Source organism: Carassius carassius, chromosome 36 (assembly GCF_963082965.1).
Source record: "Carassius carassius chromosome 36, fCarCar2.1, whole genome shotgun sequence".
NCBI lineage: Eukaryota > Metazoa > Chordata > Actinopteri > Cypriniformes > Cyprinidae > Carassius > Carassius carassius.
In genome coordinates, this window is record NC_081790.1 from 13,393,008 (window position 1) to 13,406,042 (window position 13,035).

At 37.4% G+C, this 13,035-nt stretch overlaps 1 protein-coding gene across 4 annotated transcripts in view; it reads right to left on the minus strand.

The window, feature by feature from the left end:
* LOC132117225 (zinc finger and BTB domain-containing protein 16-A) overlaps nucleotides 1–13,035 on the minus strand; it is a 118,357-nt gene that overhangs the window by 27,653 nt on the left and 77,669 nt on the right. For all 4 annotated transcript variants that reach the window (XM_059526362.1, XM_059526358.1, XM_059526361.1 and 1 more), the window contains one exon: nucleotides 12,352–12,438. In XM_059526362.1, the coding sequence (XP_059382345.1) occupies nucleotides 12,352–12,438 (87 nt within the window). The remainder of the gene's footprint in view (nucleotides 1–12,351; nucleotides 12,439–13,035) is intronic.

The following is a 13,035-nucleotide window of genomic DNA, read 5'->3' on the forward strand; positions in this document are numbered from 1 at the left end:
AATCAGTCACTCCCTGCTCCATCAATTGCACAGGCACAGGTAGTGAGAACCAGCTCACTGGTTAAATTGGCCAGTGTGACGACCTTGTCACTAGGCAACAAGACCTGATCGCTCCTTTGTTTGGGGTGAAAGGTTGGAAGTGTTCACACTAATCTCAGAATTCACAATTAAGTAACAGAAGAGTGTCTTCCACCTCCCTTCACTCCCCCTTCTCCTTTCATGGGAACAAACAGCACAAAATCCCCCATCGATAATGGAAAAGTATTTGCACTGTAAATTAAAGGGTACACTTTTTTATGCTTTGTACAGATCACTTTTAGGATGTCTGCAAACAGTTCAAATCTAATTACAGGGTTTGGGGAGGTTGGATTTACTCGAAAAGCTGAAGGAACAAAAGAAGACTGGACCATTGTGAAGTAGCTCAGTTGCGTCTTCAGTGAATCCTTGTCTATTCAGGCCACTCTTGGGACGGGGTTAATCCATTACAGGGATACTTTAAGGTGGGAAACTCAATCACAAAGGGTCTGTGTGTGTACGGTTTCTGAGTTTTATCAAAGCAGAAGATTGTCCTATACTTCAGTTCTCCTTTTCATATCTTAACTCCCCCTCAGCATTTAATTACCTATGGTTATTAGTGCCGAGATGCAACGCATTCAGAACTGAGGCGGATAATGCTTGTTCAACACAGGATGAGTCTTATTGTAGCGGGCAGGGGCATCCCATCTCGGGCGAGTTTGGCGTACAAGATCGGGAGATTCCTGCTGGCTTCTTTTTAGCACGCGAATCACTGGGCCTACAGGAGTCCATAATCTCCCCACAAAACTTTTATTTTCTTTTGGACATGTGCTGCTGTCTCTCCTCACAAAGACTCTCTCTCGTCCAGATTCTTCTCTAACGCCATGCCAGACGGATTTAGACACCACTATTTGCTGTCAAATCTCTGCCAAGAAAAAATGCAAGTTGCTGCCATCACGCTGAGATGCCACAAAACCCCATTTCCCCTCACTGTAACTACTAGGCTGGGACGGTGACCCCAGTGCAGCCTGTTGACTGCGGTGCGTCTTTAATGAAGGGCCACTGGCCTCAGTTCCCAAGCAGACCGCTTACATTGACTTAGTTGATAAAAGTGGAGCTCATTGTGAGAATTTATACTTCCGCCTAATGGCTAAACATTCTTGCCAACAGATGATTACTTTTGGGTGTTGGCTGCGCGTCTGCACATGGTATCTATCAGCCAACTGAGCATCTCACCCACTGGAAAACTCATTTAGATCCCATCTAGGGAAAAAATTAGTTGTGAAAAAAACAGAGAGGCCAGGCCGGTCTGTGCTTGATTTAATTTGGTCACTGATACAGAGTCCAAGCACTTGTGCCCTCTGTATTTGGGGAGAGGATAAATAAATAAGCTTGACACACACACACACACACACACACACACACACACACACACACACACCACTTCAAAGGATTTAAGCGTCAAACAGGGTCTAAGCCGCTGCCTCTGCTGAACCGGCAAAATCCCACATAACACATTCAGATAATCATTTTCAGTCTTTTCGTTTAAATCTTACAGCTCTCTGAATAGAGCTTGAAAAGCTAAATTGACATGGGGGTCAAATGATTTCGGGTTTAAAGTCTGCTCCGTGTCACCTGTTATTCACCCTTCAAGCTGTGGAATGACAGTTTTTATGACACAGGAAAGGGAAAACAGTTACGAGGATATCATATGCTCAAGCTGCTACTTTAGGAAATCGTGATTACGAAGTGATTTACGTAACAAATTAGTGTTGTTGTTTTTTTTTCTTATGTAAATAAAAAAAGAAGAAAAAAAGATGAATGGAAGCAGTGCTTTATGTATCTATCACTCTCATGCTGTCACCAAAAAAAGTGGGAAATTAAGTTAGCCTGTACATCAACGCAGCAATAATAGCAAGCGTACAGCCAACCTGCAATGAGGATAATGAAGGCCTACAGTAACCAAGCTGGGTGCAGGCGGTCAGCGGGGCTCGGACAGATGGGTCCTCCGCTTGAGAGTGGGACAGCTTGCTCAGTAATGGATGTAGAATGAGATATGGGGATAGAGTCTGGCACAGCTAATAGTCATTTAATCAGCTGCAGCTGACCGGCACATGGACACCATTTCTGATGCCATGCTGTCTCAGAGCGATCCAACCCCATCAGCCTTTACCTACAAACACTGCCACAATTCAGGCTAAGAGCTCATTGTCCTGTACAAAAAAAAAAAAAAAAGCACTGAAAAACACATTTGGATTAAAGCAATGCTCATGGGAGTATTTCTTGCAAGTGTCCTGCCCTGAAGGTGACTTTCAGAAACATCATGCAACTACGACAGGACAATTTTTGTGTGTGTAAAAAAAAAAAAACAACAACAGAAAAATAAAATGGTGCAATTTAGAAAATTTAGAAATTAGAAATATTAGAATATTATAAATGTATACATTTGTATTACTATATTTCTAAATATTATATTATGTTTGTATATATATATATATATATATATATATATATATATATATATATATATATATATATATATATATATATATATATATATATATATATATATATATACACACACACATACACACACGCCACACACTGGCAGTCAAACAAAAGTTTGTAAAATAAATTATAGAATATATATATATATATATATATATATATATATATATATATATATATATATATATATATATATATATATATTACATTTTAAAATATACTTCAAACAGAAAACAGTTATTTCAAATAGTAATAATGTTACAATTCTTAATGCATTTTTGTTCAAACAAATGCAGCCCTGACTTTCAAAATGAATGATTAATAATTATTCCAAACTACTAGTGGGCAAAATACTTAATACATAATACTGGTCACCTTCTGAAGCACAGGATGAACAGGATGCCCAAACCAGTCCACATTCATTCGAATTGGCTTGTGCAACTTTAATGCACACTGACAGGTTAATTACGTCACAATTAACTAAATGCCAAACAGCCGTTCTACTAGTAGCTAAGAGTTAATAGAGGGTTATGACATGACCTATGTTTACCGTGGCACCGACCCCATTTGCGAGAGTGACAAGCTCGCGGAGGGGTTGAGAAGTGGAAGCCTCTGGGCACATTATTCGGGGATATTTTCAGATGTGGGAGAGAAAGTGATGGGGGGGTGGGGGGGCAAAAAAAGTGCTCTTTTCTCTTTCTTGCTGTGCCAAAACACAGCCGTGTTGCTCTATTCCTTTCTCTCGCTCTGTCAAAACTATTTCTGGCTTCAGAGAAGAAAGTGTTTACTCTGTGGCCTGGTTCACTGGAGTCACGCCGTGTTCCCACCGAGCAAATCCGCTGTTCTCTCTCCAAAATGGTTTGCATATTTTCCCTGTAACACAAGACTTAAAAAGGACGAGAGGAAATCAAAAGGGAAGGGGGAGCCGTTGATATTATATCTGGATTTACATGCAGTCAGCTGCTCGGCCGGTTTAAAAAAGGCTGTGTGACAACTACGCCACTGACCTCGTCTATAACAGTATCTGTGAGCATAAACCAATAATGGCTGTGATTTTTAGTAGTGTATTGCTGAGCAGGAGAGTCCTGGAAGTCTAACTGATTTATCGATAGAGATCTGATTGCACAGACCCAGGAGCTTCATGGTCAGTTTCCTCATAATAGTTTTGTCAAAACACAATTCTGAGTTTCGTAGCTTCAGTAGAAATGCTGGAACTTTCCCCCCTCATCTCAAATCTTTCATTCGAGCCGTCACAGCAAATAAAGCACCGCTGTGTGTGGTAAAGCGCATCTCTCGGCTAGACATCATATCAGTGCTTCAGACTGAAATGAGACATGCCATTTCGCACTCTGTAAAAAGTCAATACCCCTTATTTAAAATGCACAAACACACACAAAGGCCCCTTTAGCAGGATTCATGAGTGAATTTTTCATTGCAGTCCCTTGAGATAAGTGATCGTGGAGCTGTAGTCTCTTCAAATTGGGCTGCCCTTTAAAGTAGGTCAGAACTGAGACTCCCGTAGCACTGTGGCTGTGCGTCAACAACAGCACATGATGTTGTTTTTCTCTCAGAGTCCTGGCACCAAACATAAACGACCATTTCTGTGCCTTAACCAACCTCTCCAACTGTCTAAAAGCACCTGACGTCACAGGCAGCAAACACCTCGCCAAGGAATGCCATCAACAGTCATTCGAAGAGCCACACTGTAAAGTTCAGGTACAACCCGAATTCCGGAAAAGTTGGGACGTTTTTTAAATTTTAATAAAATGAAAACTAAAGGAATTTCAAATCACATGAGCCAATATTTTATTCACAATAGAACATAGATAACGTAGCAAATGTTTAAACTGAGAAATTTTACACTTTTATCCACTTAATTAGCTCATTTAAAATTTAATGCCTGCTACAGGTCTCAAAAAAGTTGGCACGGGGGCAACAAATGGCTAAAAAAGCAAGCAGTTTTGAAAAGATTCAGCTGGGAGAACATCTAGTGATTAATTAAGTTAATTGATATCAGGTCTGTAACATGATTAGCTATAAAAGCTTTGTCTTAGAGAAGCAGAGTCTCTCAGAAGTAAAGATGGGCAGAGGCTCTCCAATCTGTGAAAGACTGCGTAAAAAAATTGTGGAAAACTTTAAAAACAATGTTCCTCAACGTCAAACTGCAAAGGCTTTGCAAATCTCATCATCTACAGTGCATAACATCATCAAAAGATTCAGAGAAACTGGAGAAATCTCTGTGCGTAAGGGACAAGGCCGGAGACCTTTATTGGATGCCCGTGGTCTTCGGGCTCTCAGACGACACTGCATCACTCATCGGCATGATTGTGTCAATGACATTACTAAATGGGCCCAGGAATACTTTCAGAAACCACTGTCGGTAAACACAATCCGCCGTGCCATCAGCAGATGCCAACTAAAGCTCTATCATGCAAAAAGGAAGCCATATGTGAACATGGTCCAGAAGCGCCGTCGTGTCCTGTGGGCCAAGGCTCATTTAAAATGGACTATTTCAAAGTGGAATAGTGTTTTATGGTCAGACGAGTCCAAATTTGACATTCTTGTTGGAAATCACGGACGCCGTGTCCTCCGGGCTAAAGAGGAGGGAGACCTTCCAGCATGTTATCAGCGTTCAGTTCAAAAGCCAGCATCTCTGATGGTATGGGGGTGCATAAGTGCATACGGTATGGGCAGCTTGCATGTTTTGGAAGGCTCTGTGAATGCTGAAAGGTATATAAAGGTTTTAGAGCAACATATGCTTCCCTCCAAACAACGTCTATTTCAGGGAAGGCCTTGTTTATTTCAGCAGGACAATGCAAAACCACATACTGCAGCTATAACAACAGCATGGCTTCGTCGTAGAAGAGTCCGGGTGCTAACCTGGCCTGCCTGCAGTCCAGATCTTTCGCCTATAGAGAACATTTGGCGCATTATTAAACGAAAAATACGTCAAAGACGACCACAAACTCTTCAGCAGCTGGAAATCTATATAAGGCAAGAATGGGACCAAATTCCAACAGCAAAACTCCAGCAACTCATAGCCTCAATGGCCAGACGTCTTCAAACTGTTTTGAAAAGAAAAGGAGATGCTACACCATGGTAAACATGCCCCGTCCCAACTATTTTGAGACCTGTAGCAGAAATCAAAATTGAAATGAGCTCATTTTGTGCATAAAATTTTAAACTTTCTCAGTTTAAACATTTGCTATGTTATCTATGTTCTATTGTGAATAAAATATTGGCTCATGTGATTTGAAAGTCTTTTAGTTTTCATTTTATTAAAATTTAAAAAACGTCCCAACTTTTCCGGAATTCGGGTTGTATATTACAAGCTATTTTGATGCTTTCAGATAACCTTATCTATGTTCTTTGCTGCATAGAGAACTATATTAAATGCTGAATAAATAGAACATGTAAATAATTAGATGAAACAAACCCGATTTATCAGTCTGAATGAAATACTACAGACTTTACACAAGGCCCCTCATTCTTCCAATCAACATATCACAGCAGCTGATTTCTCTGACATCAACAGAAATGAGACGAGCCTACAAAGGGACCCATTGAAGTGGCGGTGTTAGTCTGGAACGAGGCATGAATCGTGCCGACCATCTAAAACTCAAACTAGTTAACAAAAGCTCTTTTAACAAGAATTTTTATTAGATTTAGATACTTTAGAACTTCAACACTTGAATCTACGGACACAAACATACACTGAAAGGTCTCATCAAGTCTCATTTATTTGATCAAAATAAATAAAAATAAAAATAAATAGCTGCTTTATTTTCTATAATATGTAATTTATTCCTGTGAGTTTGAAACATTAATGTTGAAATGCACATTTTTTTTTTACCATTTGTAACATTACGAATGTCTTTAAAGCAGATGCCTTAATTAGTGATGAAAAAATAACGCTAATAAAATATTTTAATGTATTTAACACACTGGCCCCGCCCCTAGACCTGTACATCATCTTGCATTTCATACAGCTGATTGTATGACAGCCGTTATGCCCAAACGGTACATTCACACGGTGTGTTGGTGTCAATGCTTGACAGAGGGATTGTCTGAAGCTTGGTGCATGACGCAATGGTCATGGTGACAACAGTTTGGACCACAACTGGTTAGCACTTGAGCTAGGCTTTTTGCATATTGAATATTTGTAGTAGGCAATCTGATTGGCTGGTGCCTCTATTGGCGCTTGAAAAGTTTAGAAACTTCTGACGCAAGCAACGCCAGTGACGTGATGCCGACGGACCCAAAATTCAGTTCGGCAACGCATGACGTTACCCATTCAGTAAATAAGAAGCGTTAACACTTGTGAAATGCCCTGTATGAGTTTTTGTCTCATATTTATATCATATGATATCATACAAGCAGCGAAAGCAATATCGCATGAGTGCTGTTTATGTCCAAATACCACGAGTGCAAATGTGATTTCATACAACAGTTCAGTAAAAAAGAAGTTGATATCGCGTTATATTTTAAACACAATGTTGTTTGGTTTTGCTCAATTTTGCAAATAATATATTACCTTTAAAGTCATAGAATTGTTGTGCATCTCTGAGCAACAGTGGTGTTTAGATTCTGAATGAATCCAAGTTTTGAACTGATCGTGTGAACCAATGATTCACTAGCCCATTCATAAAGACAGCCATTTACTGAAATCCTGAATGAATCAGCCGTTTGAATGAATGACTCAGAAATTTACTGCCACCTGCTGGCATACGTGGTTTCTTATTTAGAGTATCATTTTATAAAAAATAATAATAATTGGGACAGTTCATAGCTCATTTAATCATGTCTTTTCAAACCTTTCTTTTGTGGAACATAAAAGAAGGTATTTTGAAGACTGTTGGTAACAAAGCTGTTTTGGTTAATGAATTTCTTTGTATGAACAAAAAATTCTGAGATGTTTCTCAAAGTATCTTCTTTTATGTTCCATGGTAGGCCGTTGTAGCCTAAATTGTTGTGTGTAATACATTTTATTTTAAATCAAATAATTAAAATATTTCTTTCTAAAGCTGCAATTTGTAATGTTTACTTGATACTTTCCCATTTAACACAATAATAGCTTTAATATTTTGTGGGTACTTTCACAGATTAATCGAAACAGCATGCAATTAATTATTAAAAACAGGTAGTGTTATTATTTAAATTACTTTATTAAAGTAATGTAGTGGATTACATTTGATTACTTGCTGATTACTTTCTACATTTTAATTTCTAAATTCTTTCCCCTACATTTTTCTAAACTGTTAAACTGTTAAAACATTTAAAGCAGTCAGGGTTAACTTTATAGTAGGTCTCAACACTGATTACTGTCAGACTTTCAAAATCTTTTTTTAAGATTATAATAATTTAAAGGACAGCCACCACAAAATCAGACTTTAGCACCTCTTTTTTTTAGATCATTCTGAGGTTAAACACTGGGTTTTAACAATGACTTGGGAAAAACAGTAAAAAAAAGCTGTTTTTTTATTTATTTATTAGAGAAAACTAAAATTCTAAATTCAAATTTTGTTGTCGTTTTGTTATTGTTGTGTTTTTCAATCATTGCGGCATTTGATTTTCCATGAATGCTTTTGTTTCATCATTCATGCATGCAGGTCGACTTCATCGGCAGTCCTCCTGATAGTGTTACAGGAAATGACCGCTGTTCCATGCACTTCAGCCTTTTGCCAGTCGAGCTGCCAACTTGAAAACCGAGACCTGGATGTTTACAACGACAAGAAACCTTTGCCCAACGTAAACACCACCACCAAGCCAACAACCATTACCTATTTATAAAGAGGGTGCGACTGCGAGTTACACATCCACTAGGGCTGGTGTGGGGGCAGAGATGTGGTTTTTGGCCTATTAAGTAACAGTAGTAGCATAACGTAAGCAGACTTGCCTTCGAATCGAGGTTTTGGACGCAGGGTTTGACACTCTGATCTGACTAACAGTGGAAGATAACAAGGTGAAATGTAAGCATTTCCTGTTAAGGCCTTTACACCATCTCAAAGAATGATTAAAAACCCCACCCTTGGTGCGTAGCAAAATGTGGACGTCTGCGTGTCATGGCTAGTGTTCAGGGAAAAAAAATCATGAAGCCACAGACATAAAATACCCCAATAAACCACTTCAAGTCTATCTAGGCTGTGAAAATGAAGCATATGGGTTAGCATATTGAGGGACTGTGGAAAAAAAGCCAGCGTATCAAACTAGCCATGCGTTATAGCACATTTAAAATATAATCCTGGTAGCCACAGGGGAGGCTGGCCTCACTGCTGTTCAGGTCCCTTGCAGGAAGACACTGCCCATTTTTTTTTACTCCAGACTCCAAATCTATATTTAGCCAGGCTTTTCCACTGGTATGCCTTTCTCTGATCGTTAGCCCTGTTTAACCCCTATTTACAATGGGCCCCATATTGGTCAAGGCTCTCGGGAGGCCCGGTCAGCGAGGGTATGGCAAGCCTTTTACGCATGTCTGTCAAATAACACAAAGTGCATCCAACCAGCTTTAAGACTGGGAGAGAGCTGGGCTGGATATATGAAATATTTATGATATATTCACAATGAATTGGCAAATAATTTAATTGTGTTTATTTGCCAATTAAGTTTCCTAAAGCCTTGCAATCACTAGAGCAATAAAATAGTGTTTTAATAATTATTCAATAGCCAACAGCTAGTTAGTGTTAATCTTGTCAGTGAAATTACTAATGAAAAGGCTCAATAAAGAATGTTTTTATTTAGTCAACAATTAAGATGAAGAAAAATGACAAGAAACCTTTGCCCATCGTAAAAATACTACCACCATGCCAACAGCCATTAACTATTTATAAAGAGGGTGCAACTTAATTAAGATTGCGATTAATAATTAAGAGGGTGCGACAATTAAGATTTCAATCAAAACATACTTTTGATATAAATATGAAAAGCGTAAAAAAAGGGATGACAAGGCTTCAAAACTGATTTAAAGAATGCATCATTAAAATTGTGTTTCAATCAGTGTTTTGAACTGATATATATATAAAATGAAATCAAAACACTGTATGTATATATTTATATACATGTAAAAATATACTTGGAAAATTAATTCACTTAAAATATAAAAAGATGTAGATCTGTTATTGCAAATTTTCTTTTAAGTACTATAAAGTAAAATAAAAATTATTATAAATATAAAAAGTACAATAAAATACTAGTTATTTATATAAGATGTAGAACTGTGTTGTTTCTAATTTTCATTTATTTAAAATACTATAAAATATAACAATTACTAGAAATATTGTTATATTTTATAGTCAGGGGTGCACATAATTTTTTCAGCCTGGTTCTCATAAGAGAACCTGGAGATTTGGTTTGGTCCTCACACTGCATATAGCGTGACCCATTAAATCCAACCATAAAAAATGAATTAATAATAGTTACAATATTATTACACTATTTATTTAGTTTTTTAAAAATTAAATAATAGTAAATAAACTAAATAATAGTGTGTGATAATATTAAAAATAAAAAGCAGTTCTACTAGTATTAAATACAAATGCATTTATTTTATAGTAAATAAACTTAAAAATGAAATGCTAATATTTACTACTACTTTGTTCGTTTGCCTCTTTAAGAAGAATCGCTTTATGTATTCCCCAATTTTAAGTCGCTTTGGAAAAAACGTCTAAAAATAAATAAACAAAAGCGTTTTCATCATATTCAAACTTAAAATCCGCAGGCTTTTATTTTGGCGGGTTGCTGGCGAGTAAGTATACGCGCTTCCGGATTTAGCGCTGCTGATTAAAGAGCGTCAGTGGTTGAATGTCACAGTTTTGTATTGTGCTTTGAAACAGTAGGCACGGTTTATGCTTTCAGGTTGAAAATAAAACTTATATAGTACAGTTTGTGATCTAAAATGGTAATTGTGCATTAACAGCTGTCAACCATGTCGGTACGCAAATGCGCTGTCAGAACATATTTATATAACGCATTTTTTATTTTGGTCGCGCATGCGGAACATTTATGTGCACCCCTGTTTATAGTATTTTAAATAAATGAAAATTAGAAATAATTGTGTTCTGAACAGATTAATTTTTTTCCTTATATTGACGCCCCTAGGTCAGGATACAGAGTGTTTGCAGAAATAATATCGAAGCCACAATGAACTACAGACATTGTTTGAAGCCTTCACACAGTTTCAAACATATTCATCCAATCATTTGCATTTGATGCTGGTTTAAAAACGTCTGTCTTTATTACAACAGTGATTAAAGTTCTGAACACTCACTCAAGCCATTTTGGCAGCCATAAAAGCTCCATTCAAGTGTGTCCACTTACATATGAAAGACCTAATTGAATTCGCTGAACTATTGACAGTACATTTTAAAGATGTCAATCTCAAGTACCTAGTTCCTGAAGGTGGTTCAAGGCCACATGGGTGTGATGAATCTTTTCAGCACAACAAAAATGAGAACATGATCACAAATGTAATGCATTAACAGTGCTTTCTATACCCAAAGTGATCTAAGCGAGCCAGACTGTTATGCTGTGGAGTGCTAGACACGTTTGTGCTAGAACATTCTCCCAAGGGCAGATAGCGAGGGTTGTCTGGAAAGTGAGGAGTCATAGCATGGCAGTGTACTGAGGGCCACATGCACCAGCACAGCTCTTGTGTCCAGCAACCCAGCAGAGGTCATCATATCAGGGTCAGGTGCACATGAGCACATACCCCACTCGGGTTGCCACAAAGTTCGCAAGCAAAAGCGGAAACTGGAGAGGTCTTCCTTCCATGCCACAACATTTTTTTTAGCGTACCTAATAAACAAACCAATCCAACCAAGCCTGACCACAACTGCCCTGTTTCTCACAACCAATAATTTATCAGCCTAGAATGACAAGCAGGTATGTATGTGCGTAATTGTTGGAGTTGGTTGCCAGCTTTATACCTGCTAGTGTGGCTTGCCTTTCAACTCTTGCAGTAAACATTTGCCTGTCACCATGTGTTCCAAAGAAGTTGTTGGACGCAACTCTTTAAACACATGATCGTGGCTCAAGCTTTATTTGTTTATAAATAACCAAGGTGGCTGACTGTTTACCAGGCTTTGCGAATAAACACACAGTGAACTTCTATTCATAGAATAGAAGAATTCTTAATATTGCATGGATACAAGTTTGGGAATAAAACATTTCGCAAAAGTTAATTTAAATAGGAAAAAACCTTCCATTATTTACTCTACTAGTAAATACAGTAAATACAGTAAATACTGTAAATACAGTAAATAATTTATAAAAGAGACAACAAAAGCAATATAACAATTCTTAAGTTATTTTTTACATTTAGAATTAATTTCAAGTCATTCCAAATTATAATTATTACAAATGTAATCAGCTTGCTATTTTCTTACGTATTAAATATAAATCTGAACATGAGCATGCTATTCAACACTACCCATTTGTAACTGCATTAATAAACAACAGATGGAGGATATGTAAAGCAGAGGTATTTATATTCCCTTTTTTTAATATATATATATACACACAAAACACAAAATAAATATGAAACATGATTTAAGAAAGTGACCATTTAGAAATTCTGCAAAGGCATGACGTAAAATAAGATTTTTCTAAAATGTGAATAAATAAAAAGTAATTTAGATAAAGAAAGCTTGTGCATGTTTTTCCTGAAAAAAATATAAGACCTTAAGTATAGTAATAATTTATCTTATTAAACGTAAACACATGTGGGCCCTCAAATGCAAACTTGTACATACAGTGACATACTGCTTATACTGAATGCAAGACGTCTGAGTGTGTTTGATCTGTGCAGTGTGGGTTGGTGTGTGTGTGTCGCACCTGTGTGGATCTGCCGGTGGGCCTCTAGAGCATCTTCCTTCTGAAACTGAGCTCCACACTGGTCACAAACGATGGCTTTCTCACCAGCTACAAGACAAAAAGAAATGCAAAGGTTATTCAATCTTCATCATTTTGGAGGTCCTCGGGAGGTGCATGGTGTCATATCTCTTATTTGAACACTCAGTAATACGTAAAATGATTTGGTGCCTGCAAGATCTAGTCTGCTGGATTCACTTCAGTAAAACTTGCTGGCAAAAACTTGTGTTTTGGAGGATATGTATGCCAGACACTGATCTTGTGTGCACTGTGCAATGAAAGCAATGTATCATAAAAAGGATTTATCATTCAAGGCACTCTTTCACTAAAAATCATACAAATGCTGTCAAACACAATCCTGAAAAGAAGATAAAAACAGGAAGCCATACATATGACATCCGCATAGCATGTTCAGATGTTGCAATGGGACACCAAGAGGAACTGTGAGACCACAGGATGCCAATATACAATCTGATCTATAAATCAGAATTAAGCAGAAACACTGTATTGCATTCACACTGTATGTATCTGCTCGATCAAAAGGGAGTTTTAAAAATTTGCAACAGATCTTTCAGCCCTCATTATTATGTATTTAAATCTTACAAGCACAACAGGAAGTCATAGTTTAGATTAAAAAAAAAAAAAAAA